Below are 21,991 nucleotides of genomic sequence, written 5' to 3' on the forward strand. Positions count from 1 at the left end.
TTTGAATGTGTGTCTGTCTTTCCGTCTAGCGGTATTTATCCCGATCACTTCGGTCAAGTTTCCATCACAACTTTAGTAGCATACACAGTTTACAAATCACCATGCTCTCAACACCAAATCCTTATTTTCTCCATTTTCTTCCCCTCCCTCACCCACCCTTCCCACCATCTCTGCCTCTCGGCTGAGGCAGCGCTCCCTCAGCCGAGAAGGGCCAAGTCAGTCAGGCCGGTGACCAGAGGGACTGTGATGTGTAATTACAGCGTGACCCCTGGCAACCCCCGACTGCCCCTCCCCAGCCTCCCACCCCTCCTCCAAGGTGTGTGTCAGCTCCCCCGATGCCCGCGACCTCCACACACACACACTCTCATTAGCCATACCGGCACGCTGCCGCAGCCTGTCCCCCCCCACATCCCTGTCGGACGTTTTAGGGTTGTTAGAACCACTGAGGCATGCTGGGAGAGAAACATTCAACCACTCTTCCCTGTTGATCGCCTATTCCCATCAGTCGTCGAGTTAGTGAAATATCATAGATTTTGTGGTTATATCCTGATGGTCAGGGAATTTTATACTGGGGAATATCAGGAAGCTTTACAAATAGTAAAATGTAATTCATTACTTTTTCTTCACATTATTTGCATATAATCATCTTCAGCCCATTTGAAGTGGAAACTGGACTATTTACCTGCTTTGGAGCAACAATATTAATATTTTTAGGTTATGGAAGCAATCTGGCTTGGCTGAAAGTCATGGAAAAGTCGTGGAATGTTACATCAGGGCCACAGTGGGAACCCTGTCTCTCTCTCTGTCTGTCTGTCTCGCTCTGGTGCTCTCCCTTCGTTTTTCTGTCAAGATGCTGATCTCTCTCTGTAGAGAAATCAATCTCTTCCCTTCTTTCTCTCCCCTTCTCTCCATCCATCCATCCATCCATCCATCCCTCTCCCTGCTCCTGGATCTAAACCAAATTCAAGCTGTTAGTCAATCTGCTGTCCACACACACGCATACACACACACACACACACACACACGTATAGCCAATTTACCCCTTCACAGGTTCGTGCAGTGCTGCTAATCCTCACTCTGTCCAGTGACACTGTCCTATTAGAGTTTGCTATTTTTGATAAAGCTCTGAGTCATTACATTACTTTGTTATAATACAAAGGAAAAACTCCTGCTTCTGTGCTAATTGTAAGAAATGCATCAGGTTTTGAGGAGGAAACTGTTGACTCGATAGTGAGATGTGAGATATGCCCATGTGTCCCTGGTAGATAATTTGTTCTGGTACTCCATGCTAACATAAAATTTGAAAACAAAATATTATCAAGTCAATAAAACTGTCAAAGCCGGGTTTATTTCAGGTTTACAGTCATGTATTCATCTGCTGTAAACTGCCAAACACCTTCATTTCCAGTTCAACCAGGGTAGTTAGTCCCTGCTAATTGAACACACTACATTGTTTTAAACCACAGTTCATGTGCATTTCACCAGTCCCCAGCGCAAGAGTTGCCCACATTTGATTTAGGAGTACTTACCATTTACCTTTAGAGCTGATACAACCTGTCATTTTGTCACTTTTGAGACAATGTAGCCTGCTATCACTCAGCATAGTGTATGCTTAAGTGTTCACATGGCACTTACTAAAAAGGTGACCAGATTTTTGGAGCAAATCTGACATTTGTTTCAGCTGGAATCTTTACCCAGAGAAAATCACTGTGTGGACAGCGTTAGTATTATTAGAGGAGGTCTGGTAGTGTTTTTACTCAAGTGGTTTGGTCACTTCAATCTTTTTCTCAGTTAACGTCATTCATGCTGATAGTTACCAAGAAAAGAATCCATTTTTCAGTAAACACCTACACCATTTGTGTATTTTAGTACCACAGCTACAAATGCTTTCCATGGCAGTTATATTCTGGCATATATTCTGATGGCAACGATGCACTGTCTCAGTAATTTATGGAAGTAATAAATTTATATATACATATACTGTCAAGATTGTTCAAATCAGACGCGTACAATGTACTAAATCACATTACCAATACTTCTCCTGTCTGTTCTGTGGAAATTTGTTGTTTGTTACCAACCGGAGACAAAGTGCCAAGCGTGTGTCTCCAGAAAGATCTCTTGTTTCACTTAAAGTGATAGCTCAGATTCTTACCCATATAGTGGTGTGTGCTGGTCCATGCAAGTGTAATACATCCACGTTGATCCAATAAATCCTTCCTTGTCATAGGAATGAGAGCTTCTCTGGGAGTGTGCTGCTCCAAAAAGAATGACGTAAATACAGACCGGGGAAAAAACAGGATTTTGAGTGGTGACTCAAAGGTGAAAATGTGTCACATGTAGGAGAGAAAGTGGAGCCAAAACCAGGAGCTAAGGCAGGTTTCTTCAAAGAGAGCAAACTAATTTATAACAAAATGCGAGGAGCACACACAGCAGCAAAGACAATAACGGGACAAGGAACAGAACTGAAACAGGACTTAAGTACACTTGGAACTAAATGGGAAACAAGACACACCTGGAAAAGGGGCTGGAACACAGAGGATAGGCTGAGGGAAACACTAGGGAGGGAACAGACCAGTCAGGGCTGAACACAACTCAGGACAGGTGTGGGAAGGTGGGAGGGGCAAACAAGACAGAGTAACAAGACACAGGTGAAAACATTAATTAGTGACACAGCAGGGCAAAGGAAACAAAACCAAACACAAGGAAAGTCCACAAAGTCCAGGGGAAACTCAAAAGACAAAATTCCAAAGAAAATTCCCAAATACAGAACCCTGACAAAATCATTTTAAGGGATACACAACAACACATTTGTTTACGTTTCACTTTCATCACTCTCTTCAGCCAGCTGGCGTCCACAACAGCAGAACGTTTGCAGAACAGTTTGCAGCTGTAGCACTACAACTGTAAAATCACGTCGGCCGAATCTGAGAGCGAGGGGTCGCCCCGGTGGCTCACCGGAGAAGAGCACATGCCATGCACCAAGGCTGAGGCCTGATGGCAGCGTCCTGGGTTCAAATCCGACCTCCACTTGTTGCATGTCATCTCATCTCTCTCTCCTGCCCTTCCTGTCAAACTCTCTAATAAAGCAGAAAAGGCAAAAAATAATCTTAAAAAAAAAAATACAGGAGCAGAACGCCACTGATACAGTGACGATACATTGGCAGTGCTATGGCAGAAAATAGATCTGCCATGTTGGAAACTAGCTTCATGTAGTTTCATGTTGTTTTCCTGTAAATATATATTTCATATTAATTTTGTGGAAGAATCCTACCAGTGAAGCTGTTGTTCTTGCAGCAGGGAAAGATTTAGTGGACCAACATATACCACTGGATGGGTAAGAATCTAAACTTTAACATAGTCCATGTTTTCATGCTTGCTTGGCACACCAGGGCCAATGATCTACCGGAGATCTACCCATGGATGATTTGGTTGTCTGTGTTCTTAAGGTAGAATACGTAATCTTACCAAAAGGCCAGTCTCCTTTTAATTCTCTTCACTTTTGAGTCGCTTGCAGATGTGATCGTTTTCAAAGATGGGAATTTATCATGGACCGTTGCACTTTTGCACATGGATGCAAAAACGTACAGATGCTGTAAAATTTATCACATTGGTTCCAGTGTATGAATATGTATCAACTGTACAAATGTAATTCTTTTGTAAAATAATAAGTAGCCAAGGAATCCACTTAAATTGCACTCCGCCAACAGCCTACATGGCTGTTTTATGCCAGTTACCCAGCAGATACCGCATGGCGAGATTTACGCCCATGATGTGTAGGTTGAAGCCAGCTATAGCAGGATTGTCTTTTGTGATCTAGTTTGTCTGTGTGAGTGTGTGTGTTTATTTCCCGCCTCTGTATGTGCGCTTGCCCCCGTGTGTGTTTGTTTGGTGGCTGTGCGGCAAGTGAAGGTAAATTGCTGTGATTATGTGGCAGTAATTGAACAGGGATGGTGTGTTTAATTGAGTTGTTGTTCCCTGATGTTTCTCTGTAGTAGCAGGAGCCGCCGTGCTGACAGGTGCCTCGCCTCGCCTCGCCAAGATGAGAGTTTTTATACCGTCACGTCGTCTTTGTTTTTTTTTTTTTTTTTTTTTTTTTTTGTTTGTTTTGTTTGCTTTTTTTACCTTGTGAAAGGGAAGGGCTCACTGTGTTTCTGTGTGTTTTGGTTTAATGGTATTTGTGTGGCTGAATGATGTGTGTGGGTTTTGCTGTTCAGAGGAGGCAAAGGAAAGCACAGGGCTTGTGTTCTGGTTCTGGTTTTATGTGTAATATTTATGATGTTGTATTGGTTTAAAATTTTAAATTTGTGTGTGTCTTTGTGTTTGTGTGTTCATGCTTGCTTGCATGTGTGTGGAACTGTGTGTATGTGTGTGTGCGTGTGTGTGTGTGTGTGTGTGTGTGTTTGAGAGGACATGATTTTTACTAGTTACATGCATGCATACCTGTGTCTTGTGTGTCTTGTGTGTCTATTTCTATGCCTGTGTATGCAATTACATGTTTACCTGTATGCATGTATGAGTGTGTGTGTGTGTGTGTGTGTGTGTGTGTCTACAGCAGACCAGGTACTGGCTCTCTATCTGATCTGCCTCCTGGGTTCTCTGGCCCAAATCAAATGGTAGGAAACATCAATTTCACCATCCTGTGCCCCGAGTTCGTCCCCCTCTGCTCCCCCTCCTCTCCCCTGGTGTAATTTCTCCTCTCCTCCTGCTTTCCTCCCCTCTAGCCCTGCTCCTTCTCTCCTCCCCTCCTTGGTGTCTTGTTCTCTGTGGAGGTGTGATTACGTTACTCCTCTGAGCATCACTGATCTGAGGGTTGTGTGTGTGTGTGTGTGTGTGTGTGTGTGTGTGTGTGCTTGTGTCATCTGTGCCTGTGCCTGTGTGTGTGTGTGTGTGTGTGTGTGTGTTTGGTGACTGGTTGGTGATCTGAGCAGCCTGGCGCTGGGCATTGTGCGGCGCGATTCACGGACGGCATCTCCAGATGAATGCTTCCATTCACAATTACAGCCTCTCCATTAGCCGCAGCCCCCGCCGCCTTGTTGTTGTCTTCTCCTCTCCCTTGCAAGAAAAAAAAGCAATTAAAGCCGGACAAAAACAAGCCCGAACAGAAGCGGTGTACCTGGGGAAAAAACACACACACAGAAAGGAGTGGGGTGTAGAGAGTGGGTGGGTGTAATTCTTCAAACAGAGTTCACACTATCTCTCAGCTTTTCTGTGGAAAAGCCTGCTGGATTTATTTGGACATTCATGCATGAATGCAATGTCCTCCAGGAGACTCACACAAGTACTCCATTTTCAATATATATTTTGATTTTTCTGTGTGTTTGTGTGTGTGCGTGTGTGTGTGTATGTGTGTGAATGTGCACAGATTGGTTCTTGTATTTCTGTGTTCATGATGATCAAATGTACTCAGATGAATGGAAAGATGAGGAAAATCCTCAAAAGTGAGGGAATTTCGGTGCTCCTCTCTTCTCAAAAGGATTAGTTTAGGTTTCAGATTTGGGTTTAGAGTTAAGATTAGAGTTAGGATAAAGGTAAGGGTTAAGGTTAAACTCATCTTTAATCCATAATGTAAAGTCAATCAATCATAGGTTCATGAGTTGTGACTAAAGTTTTAGCTGAAGGAATGACTTTCCCAGCATTCACTCAAGTGATCATTCAAAAGTTGAATAGGAAACATTGTTATCCTATTAGCATATGTCCCAGCATGCACTGCGTTTGACTTAACTCTCCAGAAACCCTTTCTTCCCTTCCTTTGAACAAAGTTAGATGATAGAGACGTGTTGTGTATGTATGCTGGGTGATCCATATGTCTTTTTCTAATAACAATTAATATAATGATAATGACGATGATGATGATGATGATGAAAATTAGTGTTCAGTTCAATGCCTCAACTCAATACGATTTTGAAATTACAATGAGGAAGTAGCCACTTCCTCAATATAATATTGCAGACAGGATAGTCCTCACAGCCAGGACATCAGGTCGATATGATCTGCACCTTAGACCATTAAGATGCTGTGACACCCACAAAACCACTTCTACACTCTTTTTTTTTTTTTTTTTTTTTTTTTTTTTGCAATGAAGGAATTCAAGCAAAATAAAAGAAAATTTGTATAAAGCGCCCAACAAAGTTGCGTGACAGTTAGTTGGTGCATTAGAAGTTGCTTTTTTTTTTTCATCTTCAGGCAACATTAAGTAACCATGTTGACACACATTTTATTTTTTGTGACATTTCAAAGGTTTGAGTAAAAATTTGTTAGGCGGCACCACACAGTGCCCTAACAGTGGCTATATGGTTTTCCCTGCTTCTTTACCCACAGAGGGACCCCTGCAGAGCGTTGTGTCCATGGGGTCACGTCACCCCATCCCTCAGCGCAGGGTGCACCTCAGGAACCGCAGCCCGCCTCTGGACCTGATTCAGTGGGTCTACCAAATGGAGAGAGACGGGAAGGTGCGCGCTGCTGATATCACCATCCCGCTAAGACGCAAGGTACTGTATCGAGGGTATAACACACACACGCACACACGTTTCACACATCACACACCGTGATTTACTATTCCAATAAATCACTGGCGCCGCCTAATTTCCTATGGATTTCAATTTCCCCCTGGACAAATCTGCATTGATCAACTTCAGGTGTAAGGACGTGCCAGGCGTCGCTCACACTGTGACACTGTGAAGAATGGCTCTCAGAGCTCAACCATATGTGTGTGCGTGTGTGTGTGTGTGTGTGTGTGTGTGTGTGTGTGTGTGTGTGTGTGTGTGTGTGTGTGTGTGTGTGTGTGTGTGTGTGCGTGTGTGTGTGTGTGCTGAGGGTGTGAGGGGTTGTTGCCCATACAGCATTTCTGCTGCTGGTGTTGTCACTGCCAAGGTGTTAGGATACAAATCCTTGCATCTGAGTAATAACATCTGAAAATGTCAGAGTCACACTCGCAGCGATAGGGATCAGACAAATGAATCAGGACTTGAGATATTGTTATTTTATCATGGTTATATCTCATCTTTCGTGTGGGGAGTCTAGGCTCTAGACTGAATTGACTGATTATGGGCAACAATTAAATATTATTCTAGTCTCCTCCATGTATTTATTGCTGTGTGGCGCCTATTAAACAGACCAGATTAAAACTCTCCCTTGAAATGAAAGGACGTTTTACAGGCTATCTAATCTTCTGACACCAACAAATGTGTGTCATGTGCGTAAAGGCCATACCGTGTGGAACAGAAACAAATATAATTCTCTTCCAGTGGTAAAGAAAAACAAAGCAACACTGTACTGACTCCTTCTCATAACCATAAAAGACTCTCTGTCCTTTGTCCTTTACTCCGTTCCTTGGGTATCTGCATTTTTAGACCCATTTATAGTTCAACAAAAGTGTGTTGCTGCACGACAGGTAGCTCTGTTTGTGTGTGTGTGTGTGTGTGTGTGTGTGTGTGTGTTGTCGGTTGACATGTCCTTGCAGGGGTACACGGTCCTCGGGCCTGTAGATGAGTTTTGTCGGTGTTAGGAGGCAACGCCGGGGCCTGACAATGTCTTTCCCTGGGTTCCTCCCCTAGAGGCAGATCTGAATGGATCGTAGAGGCGAGGAGGAGAAATAAATTGGAGAAAAGGATAAATCGATGCTTGGCGGAGAGGCAAACAGACCTTCCAACCCCCGGCCCAGACACACACACACACGCACGCACGCACATACACACATACACACACACAGCACAGCTCTGCTTTTTTTCCTTGGGCTGTATTGGATTGGTATGCGGAGCTGAGGAGAGAGACGCTCAGAAAAAGACTTGGCCTACAAATGATGTCCTTTGTTTGATCCATTAAGGGGGGGGGCGGGGGGTTTGGTGGGTGGATGGGGAGGGTCTTGGTCGTCCCATGGAGACCGTGGAAGGGCTGGGAAACAAACATCTCTGTCTGTAAGACTCTCTCTCTCTCTCTCCCTCTCTCACTCTCTCTTTCTCTCTCTCTCTCTCTCTCTCTCTCCCTCCCTCTCTCTCTCCCTCCCTCTCTCTCCTTCTCCCCCCCTAACAGCTTCTCATCTCTAGGAAGAGAGACAGATCAGCTCCTAGAAAAGCCAGTTGTCATCTGTGTCTGTTGTGATGAGTTAGAGGGCACAAAAGGGTGTGTGTGTGTGTGTGTGTGTGTGTGTGTGTGCGTGTGCGCACGTGAGTGTGCATTTAAGAGCTTGAGTGCATGGTAAAAGTGTCTGCCTGAAGCTTTTTAGTCCCTCTAATTTACAGGAAGTCATAAAGGACTTTAAAACTCATTGTCAAGTTTACCGGGCCTACTTCAATCTAGAAATCTTATGTCTGAGACACTGTAAAATCTAAACTTCACCCTCTCTGCAATTATTTATACTCAGGTTTGGCTCCCTCTCTGCTCACCCCAGCTACACTACACGATGCTATTTCTATTCCCCCTATTTTGGAGACATACACTATTTTCAGCTCTGCACCAACAACACTATACGATACCATTTATTTTAGCTTGGGAGTTCTCCTCTCGCTCCATGTCTTTTTATAGTTTTGTCGTTCATACTGTACTCCCTGCTGTGCTTCTATTTTCATGAATGCTGTGAGAAATAATTGAAAGTGCTGCGTACGGTGCCGTCTGTTGCAGTGCTCCCACTTCCTCATGCCTTGTAAATACTGTATTACCGAAACCCTGCTGCACGCTGCCGGCTCAGGATTCCTGACAACTCCGAGATGTCAACACTCGCTGAAAACTTCAGCCAAGATCAAATCGCAACCAGACTCTGAAATGTCACTCCCATGGACCCAGCCACTTTTGATTGATTTATATTTCAGTTATTTGTCCTTGTCTTTTTCCTTGAGAAAACAAAATTGAGGCAGATTTCTCCGGACAGTTCATGGCTTGTCTCTTCTTTGCGAGTGTTTCTTGAGCATTTTGCCACATACCGCCCATAGGGACAGACAGAAGGATCCTGAGTGGCAAACTCTGCCCTGGTGTGAAATGCAACAGAAGGCGGAAGTTCAGAAGTCTTACAAGAACAAAGCGTACATACAGAAGCTATAAGTTAGACTCCATAAAACATTACAATTTGATTTCCTTTTCCATTTAATCACCTTGCAGGTCTCTTATGTCCTTCAGGGTCTGTAGAAGCAGGACAGGAACCACTGCAGTGCATGATCCCACCTCTCCTGTTTTCTACCCTATGGATAATTGTCTTTTACAGCAAACATCTGTTTCATCAACTGCTCAGCTATTTCCACTATTGTCCCTATTGTCACTATCGTCTCTCTCTCTCCATTGTATGTTTACACTTCTTTCCTATTAGAACACAAAACAACAGTTGCACCATTTGCTGGATTTGACCCATTTGGACTTTGACGATACCAATGGGGCAGAGATTCGTTCTCAGCTGCAAGACCTGTGGGAGAATGTTGGTGACCGTAACTCTGCCGGAAACTGGGCCCTTGACCCAGCCCTGATGTCCAATACAGTTTTCCAGGTAAGCTGCAGCACCTCCAGTCCCGATACACTGGTTGTTTTTGTGCTCTTTCTTCATCTTTTCTGATTGTTTTAAGGCATTTCTTGCATTATTAGATCACAGACAATTTGAAGGGAAGAAGGGCGAGTAGAATGTGATACAAGTTTTAAGTCTGAATTGATGTGTGTGCATACTTGCCATGCCCATGCAGTTAATCCCATTTAGCCTCCAAAACACTTCTTATCCATCTTTTTCTGACTGGATTTTGGCTGCTTTTATGCGGTTCCGCATAGAAGGGAGAAATCTGTGGAAGAGTATAACATTTTTTTTTGGAAATACATGTATCGCGCAGTAACAGATTGGCCATCCTGTTATACACTCACACCCTGCATTAATCCTGTATCAAACAGTTACAACGGACAGAAGTCATGCCATGGTCATCCTTAGGATCGAGACCTGCTGCTGCAATCGAGGCTTTCAAGATGAGGACTTTCTGGGACAACGTGGATGGGAACACTGTGTCCTCACCATCACAGATTTCCCGGGATGTTGTCATGGATATAAAGGAGATGCAACTCTTAAAGAGACTCCTTAGATCCAGCGAGAGAAAGAGGCAAACAAGGCAGACAGGCAGGGAAAGGTATAGGGAAGACCGCAGGACAGGCAGCAGGTAAGCAGTTGAAGTAACAAATATGAACCATGGTCGAATGAAGGGACTGTGCAGATTGCAGTTTACCTAGTCAAGCAAACCAAGTGATCATGAATCAAATGCATGGACAGTACTTTGACTGTGTGGCCTCAGAGCTGGCAGAGATTATTTATTGTGGATTTTATACAGGGCTTTAAAACTCAAATCTTTCTCACACAGAGAGAAACACATGCAATCACACATAAATCATTCTTCAAAACAAATTGTTTCAGGAGTTCGCAGCACCCCAGCTGCTTTCTCTGTGTGCGGCTAGAAGTTACAAAGGTTAGTGAAAGATGTTTGTCTTTTTCCACTTCGTTGAAGGGTGAATTCAGCTCAGTGCAATAAGAAATGGATTACCCATTCATTACAGGGCTGTGTCACTCCTCATTGAGTTGGACAAACAACAAATTAATTTCTAGCCGCCTAATTTCTCTCTGTTCTCCACTGAATTTCAGATAACGTCAAATTACTGATCACAGCCATGTGACCTCCCTCAACTTTTTATCAATTCATTAAAACATGCCACAACGGAGATGCTAAAGAGGAAATACTCTCCTTTTTTAAAGCTTGATGGGCCACCAAGATACTGTATATAAAAACAGTACTTGATTCAAATTAGGGTATGAAAACATCATCCTGTAGCACATTAATGCCAGAAGATATTATTTTGTTGGCATTAAAAGTTCAGCCTATAGCTTTTTACCAACATTTTTTATTCTTGTACACACCGGGGAGAGACCTTGGGGATTCCGAACCCCCCAAATGTCACATGTCAAACACTTTGTTTTTCATATCAAATAAAAGATTTAAGTGTGATTTTTGCTTCTCCACAGTCAAGTGCAGGTCTGTAGGAAGGGGTGTTTTTGTAAAGTAGCAGTAGTGTATTGACAGGGCAGTATTGATGTTTCAATTAGAACAGCGTTACATAGTGCCGCAGCATGGTAACACGGTGCATCTCCTGCCATCTGCTCTGCCTCCACGTCTGACGAACGAGGCACGTGGGGCTAATCGAGCTGCACATGAGCGATGGGACCGCGAGATCTATCTCACACACACACACACACGCACACACACACATACACGCACTTATCCTATACACACGTCCTTATGCAGAAAGCAGGGGGAAGGACGAGGGAAAGCTCCTCGGCCCTGCTGTTTAGACAGCTCTCAGAAACCAGGGAAAGCCTGTGATTCCTCCCCGTCTCCCTTCACATGCGCTATAGGAGCAGCCAACAGGTCTCTGACAAGGAACAGGGAAACATACCAGATGCATGCGCTAAAATTCTTCAAAAGCTCATCTGACACAGACACACCAAGAAAAAAAATCAAAAGGGAATGGCTTCTGCCAGGTTTTCGCGTGCTGGGACGGTATGAAATAACAGCGTGCATTATGCCTGGCATTATTGCCTGCCAAACCACACGAATCAAAGACCTCATTGTGTGGATTACCTCGTTAATCTGTTGATGCCATTGAGTAGTATTGCAGGTGTTAATGTGCCAGGTTTTTTCCCCTTCTCTTCTCTTATTGGGGAGGTGTAGCGTTAGGTTCGTAATCTGCTTTAAATGCTTTCTGGGGAATGAGACATGTTGAAACCCAGCCAAGAGAACTCTGCTATCGTGAAGAGCTTTCTTTTAATACAGCATACGGTGGGGACTGGGGCTGCAGCTCGTGGTGCCAGTGGGGATGAGCTAGCAAGCTACACGCCCCACGCCACTTGTTGAAATATATGACTGTATGAATAATGAAAGAGGAAAAGGAAAGTGATATGGCTAAACCAGTCCTGCGACGACATCCATCACAGAAATGGCTTATTGCTCTTCTTCTATTTCCTCCTGCACAAATCCCAAGTTCAGTCCCTCTTCACAGTGTCTGACCAAAGCTCAGCTCCACGGCTGCCTGTGTTGATAGAAGAAACCACCGCCTTTTAGAGGTGAACTCCCAAACCAGTAGACAGAAAAAGAAAAAGAGAGAGAGAAAGATAAAGAGGCAGAGAGAGAGAGAGAGAGAGAGAGAAAGACAGAGGGAGAGAGATGGAGAAAGAGAGGTAATCCTCCCTTTTTTCTGCTCACTGGGGTGGTCTCTTCATCTAGAGCCTCAAAGAGGGACAGAATACACCTCCCCGCTACAATGGAGGGGACCCACCGGGGCTGTTGTGGGGGGAGGGGTGGGGGTGGAGGGGGTGGCAGGGGGTGGAGGGTGGGGGGGTAGTGCAGCTTTAAGCAGGCCTTTGAGTGGCCTAATTGCATTGGAATACAGCAGTCTGAGAGCTGGCTCAGATCACGCCGGGATGTTGGAGGGGTTAGTGCCTGCACCTCGACAGCCACACTCGGTAAAAGAGCCCAGCACAATGCATACAATTAATGCTCCCTCTCTCGTTAGCTCTCTCCCCACTTTTTGTCCCCCTCTACTTCTCCCTCATTCTTCTCACTCGCACCCCATATCTCAGTCTCTCTCCCTCTCTGTTTCTCTCTCCCTCTGTCTTCTCTCAAGCTCGCTCCTCCCTCCCTCCTCAGTATGTCGTCACTCACCCACTGTATTAAATCCTCCCATACAGCCTGTCAATCTCCTTCTCTTTGATGCACACAACAATTACAGTAGGGATGAAAGGCGTGTGGGTAGGCCATGCGTCCCGTTATGTAAGACTTGCAGCAGGCCTTATAGCAAGAACTAATGGATATCTGAAGAACTCATCTGAAATAAACACCTCGAAAACATGACATCTCCTTTATTACTTTGCAACAAATCAGCCAAGTGCAAAGGGAAATATTGAGTATTGTATTTGCTTGTAAAAAATAATAATAATAAATGTTTTTCTCTTTACAGTTTGTTGTGTGAGTTCATATTGAAACAATGCAAGTTAGAACCCAAGATATTACTTCTTTATGTATAAAAAAGTAAGCTCCTTTCAGAGCATAGCTACATTTTGACATATTAAAGGGCAGTGATGCAGTTGTTGTCATTTTGTATCTGCATCAACAAGTCACACCAGGTAGGTGGTAGATGTCAAGCATACAAATATTCATGCAGTTCTCCAATAAATAATATAACGCAAATATTCCCATAGGGACTTAAACTGTGTAATAGTGAGTTTATATTGTCCTTATACATATACATATAGTGTACACACACATATGTATATACATGTACACATACATATATATATATTTAACGTTGTTATCAACATATCATGTCAGGAAGGATTCGTGGTGTGTCTGTAGTACTAAAATCTGCATTTATAACAATCTTTTAAACCATGTCATATATTTTATCTCCTATAGTGTTGCCACTCCTATAATATTCTAACGATGCTCAGAAGGGAATTAAAGTGGACTTTATCATACTTTCTGGTGTTTTAATCCCTTATGGCATCACTATGATGTTATTATAAAAAGTTAAGAGTGTGTCTGTGATACTAAATAGTGACTTTCTAATGATCTTATCCTACTTAATTGTATTTTATGGCCTATTTATTTTATCGCCTATTCTTACAATATTCCTGTAATATTCCAGTAGGGATTTATTGCTTTGCCGTGATATTTGTATAGTACCCCTCTAAAATGTATTTCAGGTTTACTATAGCTCTTTTTCATAAAGGTTGCGATCATACGCCTGCATTACTCTAGGCTGCTCCCCACAGTAAACAGTGGACCGTTTGTTATGGAATAATAAATTTGCTATAGTAAGAGACAACAGTGCAGCCACTGGCAGTGGGCCGAGTACCGAAACCCAGTCCCTCTCCTGTTGTTTTGAACCCAACTATCTCAGTCCTTAAATGGGAGTCAATGAACTGTGTGTTTGGAACAATAGAAGACTTTAAAAACACCGCATCTTTAACCAGCTCGTCGTTTGATTTTTCATTACGCGAGCCGTGTCTTAATAAAATGTAATTATTTCCGCTCACAGGACGGCTTGTGGTGAGAAATTGGCAGAGGGATATGAGCTGATGTATGGGGAGACAGTCGCCTAATTAGAGCGTTAGAAATTGAATCTTTACAGCATGCGGGTCATATAATTATCCTACTGTTAATTTAACGCTCGCATTCTCTACCGTTCATTTTTATTCCCTTAAATGTGGTTTGGCAGCGGCCCTTGGAGCCCAGCGATGGGTTTTACTGTATAAGATGAGGCACCGTGGCCCCTAACATTGGCCCCTGTGAGTGAATCAATAGCTGAGGGCCCTGCAGTCCAGATAACAAGACTCGCATCATTTATGCATTGTTAAGCCATGTAATTGAAACGAGCCATAGTTTGCATATTACACCATTAAAATAATGTGCTTTGCGTTTCTCCCAACACGACTATCTAAGCCTGTGTGGCGATGTGGTAATTCCTTGAATTACAGCCTAATTACCACAATGTTCTTTTGATTTGGTCGATTTCAACGTTACGCCACAATAATGTTCAATATTACTAGAATGAATTACTGAACCGTGCCTGGAAACTTTTCCTCATATGACTTAAATCCTGACGACCACATGGAGTGCAGGACTAGTTGTCTTCTCATCCATAAAGGATTATTAGTCTATGAAATGAGTGGTATTAAAGGATTAATAGCCTATGTGTGTTAAGGAAATGTATCGATGAAACATTCAGCTTGAAAGTCTTAAAAAAGAAAAGTGCCTTTTATTTTCTTTTTTTTTCTTTTCTTTTCTTTTATTTAATCATTGGAGATTCATAGGCAGAGCCAGCCAAGAAAGCAGCATAAAGTCAAACAGAAAAACTTGATTTAAAAAACATACAACAGTGTATAAAATCAAAATCCATATAAAATAAATCAGTCAATCAAGTCATATAAAATTGAAGAATGGAGTAAAACTTCTCAAGTTCCTACTAATGAGCACTGGCCCCTGGTTAGGATACTATAGGGACCTGCGGTCTTAGTCTAAACATATGACATTTATCCTTCTGTGAACCTTTTGAATAAATTAAGCATGCGAAGAATGTTTTATGAATGTGCATATTGAAGATCTGCTTTACTTTTGGATGTTCACTGTACAGAAAATATGTCTGGTGCACAGAGTTGCAATTTAGTCTGAAAATATTTATTTAAAACTTGCTTTTTATTACCTTAGTGCTATAGGTTCACCTGATTGTTTAATTTTACTTCCAGTCATTTGGATAGTTAAGAATTTAGAGCTTGTGGAAGTTTAGTGACAACTGTTTCCATTGATTCATAGATTTAATTTGTGGCCAGTAGGCTATGTATTATTTTATCTCTAAGATGGATTGTATTGTTAGGCCACAGACCAACCAAAATGAATAGCATACGTACAATAGGAATTATTCATGTCTTCCAATACTCGAAATTCAGTAATTGCCTCAGAAGTTACAAGTCTGAAACCTATTTCAGCTAAGTAAAATGTTTTTGTTTTTTGTTGGGTTTTTTTTTTTTTTTTTTTTTTTTTTTTTTCAATTTTCCCCACACAGTCTGCTATATCTTATACTGCAAAGTGAGGAAGGGGCTTTGAGGACAGACATAGCCTTTCTCCTCTCTCTCTCTCTCTCTCTCTCTCTCTCTCTCTCTGTCATCCTCTGCTGTTTTGCTACCCCTCTCTCCCTCCCAGGGCCCTGTGCTCCTTTACTCCTCCCTCCCTTTATCCCGGCGAAGGCTTTGTCCCAGCAGAGGGCCTCTCTAAATAGAGGCCTTTAGATACTCCAGAAACAGGGGGGGCAGAGGAGCTGTGACACGGCTGCTGTTGTTTCATTTACCTCTCCCTATGGCAACCAGCAGCAGTCAGCCAGGAATGTCCCCTCTCTGGACAAAGTCCTGGTCCCTGAAGCCGACACCGAGGGGACAGCAGCTGGGACGGCCTGGAAACCTGCCCTCCCTGCCCAGGACGGAGGCCCGAGTCTGGCCTTAATCCGCCTCTTCACTCCTGTCTGTCCTCACTTCACTGGATGATGAGCAGTCAGAGAGGGTTTTTCATACACTCTTAAATGGTTATATACAGTACCTGAAAGTGATTCTTAAGGCTAGCACCATAGCAGAACCCCTTTTGGTGCAAGAGAGAATCCTTTAAGAAATGTTCTCTGTTGCACCCTGTACACATGGTTACATATCAGACCTTTATGGTGCTGAAAAGAACCACTGAAGAAGGCTGAAAACCAGGAACTTTTTTTTTTTGGAAACACACCGTTTTATTGTCATTGTTGTTATTATTATTTTAGCCAGTCCTTTTATTTCATTACAGCTCTATACACAGCTACAAGCTTAACCCAAGAACACTCCTGTTTCTGTATGTAGCCTGTCCTATCAAGGTGGGTGTTCTTAATTCACTTTATAGCCTATTTGAACATAAATATTTATTGGCTATTAAAAGTTTTCAAGGCAAGAAATATCTTTACATCTCTCTACATTTGAAGGGCTGAAAAAATTAAATATTAATACTGCATTACATTCATCAGTAAATATTCCTAAAGATGCATGATGATTCTGATTTTCATTGCTTAGCTTTAGTAAGCAATTAAGATGACTCATAACTATTACAGTAACTCTTGATGAGCTTTTCTCTGATGCCAGTAGTCATATGGAAAGAGTAGGTGTCATTATTTATTTATTTATTTATTCATTTATTCTAGTGGTGGATATTACAGCTTGGAAGCAAACTTCATTCTACCTTGCATTCAGTGGTCTAAGATGTGTTCAACATTTAGAGAAGAAACTCAAGATTTTTTTTTTTTTTCCAATCAAAGCCTAATAGCATACAGGCATGAGGAATTATTAATGTATTTTAATATTCATTACTTTGTGACTTCCTCAGAAACTGAAACTCCATTTTAGGAGAGTATAATTTCTAATTTTGTCTGTTATTGTATTAATTGTATCACTGTCCAAACAGTTGAAGCAACAGATAGATAGATAGATAGATAGATAGATAGATAGATAGATAGATAGATAGATAGATAGTGAATTTCTCCTATAATGCACTATGCACGCAGTTCACAAACACTGACATCTTGATCAGTTAACTTTACAGGACAACTGGCGTTTTATCAAGAGTTTTTTGAAAATTTCCTACATTTTGCAAGTTTTGTATTTCAGTCCAATTTCAACATTCTCTGAAACTGAATGAAAATTATTTTTGCATTTTGTCGCTGAGTATATCAAGTTTCAAGGCTCGGCAAATACACATTCTAGACTTTTAATGAACTAGTTGATGATCAAATATCATTGACACTGAGGATGCCATTGCAATACATTTCTTTTCCATACACATGGATGACACCACAAAAAACTTATTATCATGTATACACCTACAAAACGCGTCAGCAATAAATATTGCAGTATTGCAGCACTGCCACAAACCCACACCAAATGTCTCTCTCTCACACAAAGATAGCTATATAATCTATTTAAGTTTTACATTAATCGGTAGATGTTGGCGTATCTATCTGAAATAAACCAAGCTCCATCTGTGATGCAAGAAAAAAAGTTTGCATTACCTAGATTACATGTCCGGTGTCAAAATATGATGTTGCACACACTTTTACACAACAACATTTAATATCACATATGTCCGTAGAAATACAATCAGTTGGTAGCAATTCCTTCTCAAATGTCAAAGCTCAATAAATATGTTATACATTACGATATCAGAACTACTTTCGCATTAGTCTTCCCAATACAGACAATCCTGGTCTCATCCATGTAGCCTAAGTGTTGATATTCTATTATCAAAGTAAATCAACTACATCTTACAGTTGCACTGCTGATCCCGGTGCTCCGTCTCTCCATGCTGCACTCCGGCTCTCAGCTTCCTCGGGAGCCTCAACTCACACTTGTCCAACAAAGAAGGTAGTGTTTGTTGAGACTTTCCAGCAGCCAATCAGCGGACCGTTGTCCTTAGCAACCATGTCCATCATCTATTCGTGGCCAATGAGTGGCGGGGGCGGGGCGGAGTCCAGGTGCGCCTCGGCGTCCACTTGGCAGAGCGCCTGGGAGCCGCCTGTGGGCAGGAGAGGATCTGTCAAATGCGAGGTTCCTTTAATAAGAGCGACCAGTCCGGCTCCGAGAGTCATGGCGACCGCAGCGTCTAACCACTACAACATCCTCACCTCCAGCGCATCCATAGTGCACTCGGAGCCCGGCAGCATGCAGCAAGCCACGGCGTACCGGGACGCGCAGAGCCTGTTGCAGAGCGACTACCCGCTGCAGAGCAACAGCCACCCGCTCAGTCACGCACACCAGTGGATCACGGCGCTGTCCCACGGCGAGGGAGCCCCGTGGTCCTCCAGCCCGCTCGGCGCCGATCAGGACATCAAGCCCGCGGTGCAGGGCGCCCGGGACGAGATGCACAACTCCAGCAGCAACCTGCAGCACCAGTCACGGCCACCCCACTTGGTGCACCAATCACACGGGAACCACCACGACGGCCGGGCGTGGAGGACCACCACCACGGCGCACATACCGAGCATGGCAACGACGAACGGCCAAAGCCTTATTTACTCCCAGCCGGGCTTCAGCGTTAACGGGTTGATCCCGGGCAGCGGGCAGGGGATGCACCACCACAACCTAAGAGACAGTCACGAAGACCACCACAGCCCGCACCTCAGCGACCACGGCCACCCTCCGTCCCAGCACCAGCACCAGCCGCAGAGCCACCACGACCACTCGGACGAGGACACGCCGACCTCGGACGACCTGGAGCAGTTCGCTAAGCAGTTCAAGCAGCGGAGGATCAAGCTGGGCTTCACTCAGGCGGACGTGGGACTCGCCCTGGGGACCCTGTACGGAAATGTGTTTTCCCAGACCACGATTTGCAGGTTCGAGGCCCTACAGCTCAGCTTCAAAAACATGTGCAAGCTGAAGCCTCTGTTGAACAAGTGGCTGGAGGAGGCGGACTCCACCTCGGGCAGCCCGACCAGCTTGGACAAAATTGCGGCGCAGGGGAGGAAAAGGAAAAAACGGACCTCCATCGAGGTAAGCGTAAAGGGGGCTTTGGAGAGCCATTTTTTGAAGTGCCCAAAACCGGCAGCGTCGGAAATTACTAACCTGGCGGACAGTCTGCAGCTGGAGAAAGAAGTGGTGAGGGTTTGGTTTTGTAACAGGAGACAGAAGGAGAAACGCATGACCCCTCCCGGAGGAGCTCTGCCGGGGACCGAGGATGTGTACGGAGACACGCCGCCGCACCACGGGGTCCAAACCCCGGTCCAATGAACTCTGTCGGACCGCTCTCCGTTACTGGACTTGTTTTTCATTTTTATTTAGCCTATCCGCAAGGTTATATATAAATCACTGGACTATGAAACGATATAGTGGGTGTTTTATGTATAATAGATGGCAGTGAGTACTTACACAATATCTGCAGTGAATATCTTTGAAAAACCGAATGAGTGAGGGGAGGGAAAGGGACAATTTTTTTCCTCTCCAAGAGCTAAAGGAAACATACAGTAAGCCTGTGTTGTTCTCCGAGGATACATGCCCAGCACTGTGACTCCAGTCGACGCAGTTTCAAGGTGTAGCCCCTATTGTGTATTGAAATTATACTTGACGAAAAAAGAGAGGGAGGGGGTGTCCTGGTTTTAAAACTAAAAGCTTCGAGGTTCTTAGCTGAATGGTTTACATTCGCCACTTTTATATCAAATCCAACACATTTTCCCTGCGTAAAAAAAGAAAGAAATACCCAAGCGTTTGGTTTTGTAGCTATAAAGTGTGCGTCCAACGGGGATGGTGGGAGTTGGGGGAGAAGGGGGTGAGGGGGGGTCAGAGGAGCTGCATTAATGGACTAAGCTGGACACCAGCAAGGCTGCATCCCAGTCCAGTGGAGTCCAGCTGAGGGTGAGCATCGCCTGAGCCATGTGAGGGGGTTTGAGTCCCATCTGTCAGCCAGGCTCAGACAGAGAGCCCGGGCTGCATTGAAATTCAGTGTTGCACTGGTAGCATACTGCAGGCCATTCACTTATTTATTCTTTGATGATTAAGGTCAGGATTTAGTCATGAAAACAAACACCGAATATTATTATTATTATTATTATTATTATTATTATTATTATTGCATTTTAGTGCAGCTCAGTGGTGAAATAAAGATTGGCCTGGTGGGCAGGACTGTGGTGGTAAATTGAAAAAAAAAAAGTGGTTAAACTATGACCTCCAGTTGGTAATTATCATAAGGCAAACAGTTGTCAAAATAAACAAAAAATCAATTATATTTTCAGAAGAAAAAAAAAACAAAACAAAACAAAACAAAAAAACAAACAAAACAAAACAAAACAAAACAAAAAAAACAAGTTAATTCATGGGTTTCTCCCCCTCAAGAGTCTCCAAGTCCAGGAAGGGCTCCGTGGCGATGGATTGGATTATCTGGCACTTTTCCCCTACAGGATGTGTTATATATAGATAGATATCTATATATATATATACATATATATGTCACCCACTCTCACAGAACATTTGGATCCACTTTTGTAAATATTGTATAACTTTAACAGTCATGGCTTCATCCCTTTTTTCTTCACTGGGGCACTTTTTGGATTGATATGTTCAAAACAAAACAGGTATTGGTTTACTTTTTGTTTTCAATATTTTATTTTATTTTATTTTTTATTTTTTGACACAATTTTATTCAACAGCCTACTGCCTTGTATTTCTATTATATTTAACGTTTATTTGTCGCCGAAAATATTCTCGTTTGCGGTGTAATGTTTTGTGTGGTGCGTTACATTTCGACTCCAAGGATTTTTCATTAATGTGAATTCAATTGAATTTGTTTTTATAGGCTATTGTATTGTCATTTGGCTCAGTGATGTCCTCCCTGACATTACATTATCTTGTGTTCTCCAATCAAAATATTGGCTACGCTTTGAAGACTGAATTCAAATTAATCGATAATACAGTTTCAGAGGATTATCCATAAATGAATCAAGCCCAGAAAGGCTAAAAAAAGAAAAGACAAGAAAAGAAAAATAAGGGAAAAAAAGGAGATAACATATGTTATGGCAAGTTTGATTTCAAATAAGTAAGGCCATGACATTTTTATCCAAAACATAATTTTCTCGACATTCCAAACATTACAGCATATGATCAAAATTATTATTATTATTATTATTATTATTATTATTATTATTATTCCCAAGGTGTTATTTTTTTATTATTTGTTTGTGATCCTTGCCAAGCATTTCATTTCAGCCATTTTGTTCATCTTGGTCTTTATTGCTTTATTACTGGGGGAATTGTTCGTAGACTTTTTTTTTTTTATTATTTTATTTTTTTGTTTGTTTTGTTATCGAGATTGTAATTTATTCTATGATGATTTTTATAGATGACACAAAGTACGATATATATAAAATGGCATCGAGAAGGCTTTTGGGGGGTATTAGGGTGGAGAGACATATTTTTATTTTTTCTTTCAGCAGGATTGCCATAGCCTGGACCGTCACAGCTAAATGTATATACATCTTTTCTCCGTAGCTTTGTTTTGTTTTATGCAAAAACAGATATCCAGGGACTTGATCTTTCCTCTCATTTGGAAGCAGCTTTTCCTGATAAGACAAAAAAGGGTTTTTTCTTTCTTTTCTCCTGCAGAAAACAACAAGCAGACGCGATCACGACATTGGAATATTTTCTCAGTAGCTTTAATTAATCGATCAGACTCATAATTCACTGGAATTCAAGTTGTGGGATGTAGACCTGTAGCAACCCGACGCTGTTTTTTTTATTTGTTTGTTTGTTTGTTTGTTTTTGTTTTGTTGCTTGTTTAACCAGTCGTTTGTTTTTGTTTTTGTTTTTGTTACTGTTGTTTGGGTTATAGGCTATGTCATATTCACTGGATGAACTTGGGGTAGATAAAGCAGAGGTGATAGAAATATGTTTAGGTATTTCATCACTTGACACATGAACAAAGGACTTGCACAT

At 42.6% G+C, this 21,991-nt stretch overlaps 2 protein-coding genes across 4 annotated transcripts in view; both read left to right on the forward strand.

Moving 5' to 3' along the window:
- LOC115373244 (PC3-like endoprotease variant B) overlaps positions 1 to 12,279 on the forward strand; it is a 173,905-nt gene extending 161,626 nt beyond the window's left edge. For all 3 annotated transcript variants that reach the window (XM_030071531.1, XM_030071532.1, XM_030071533.1), the window contains 4 exons: positions 191 to 316; positions 6,319 to 6,488; positions 9,296 to 9,469; positions 9,859 to 12,279. In XM_030071531.1, the coding sequence (XP_029927391.1) occupies positions 191 to 316; positions 6,319 to 6,488; positions 9,296 to 9,469; positions 9,859 to 10,122 (734 nt within the window). In that variant the 3' untranslated portion in view covers positions 10,123 to 12,279. The remainder of the gene's footprint in view (positions 1 to 190; positions 317 to 6,318; positions 6,489 to 9,295; positions 9,470 to 9,858) is intronic.
- Positions 12,280 to 18,016: 5,737 nt separating this feature from the next.
- On the forward strand, positions 18,017 to 19,314 carry pou3f2b (POU class 3 homeobox 2b). The gene has a single exon (XM_030072522.1). The coding sequence runs from the start codon at positions 18,017 to 18,019 to the stop codon at positions 19,295 to 19,297; it is 1,281 nt and encodes a 426-aa protein (XP_029928382.1). The 3' UTR covers positions 19,298 to 19,314.
- The last annotated feature ends 2,677 nt before the right edge of the window (positions 19,315 to 21,991 follow it).

The sequence above is a fragment of the Myripristis murdjan genome, chromosome 16, assembly GCF_902150065.1.
Source record: "Myripristis murdjan chromosome 16, fMyrMur1.1, whole genome shotgun sequence".
NCBI lineage: Eukaryota > Metazoa > Chordata > Actinopteri > Holocentriformes > Holocentridae > Myripristis > Myripristis murdjan.

What these genes read in the sequence shown, in the direction of transcription:
- pou3f2b (XM_030072522.1), top strand. Translation starts at nt 18,017, where the DNA reads ATGAGTGGCGGGGGCGGGGCGGAGTCCAGGTGCGCCTCGGCGTCCACT.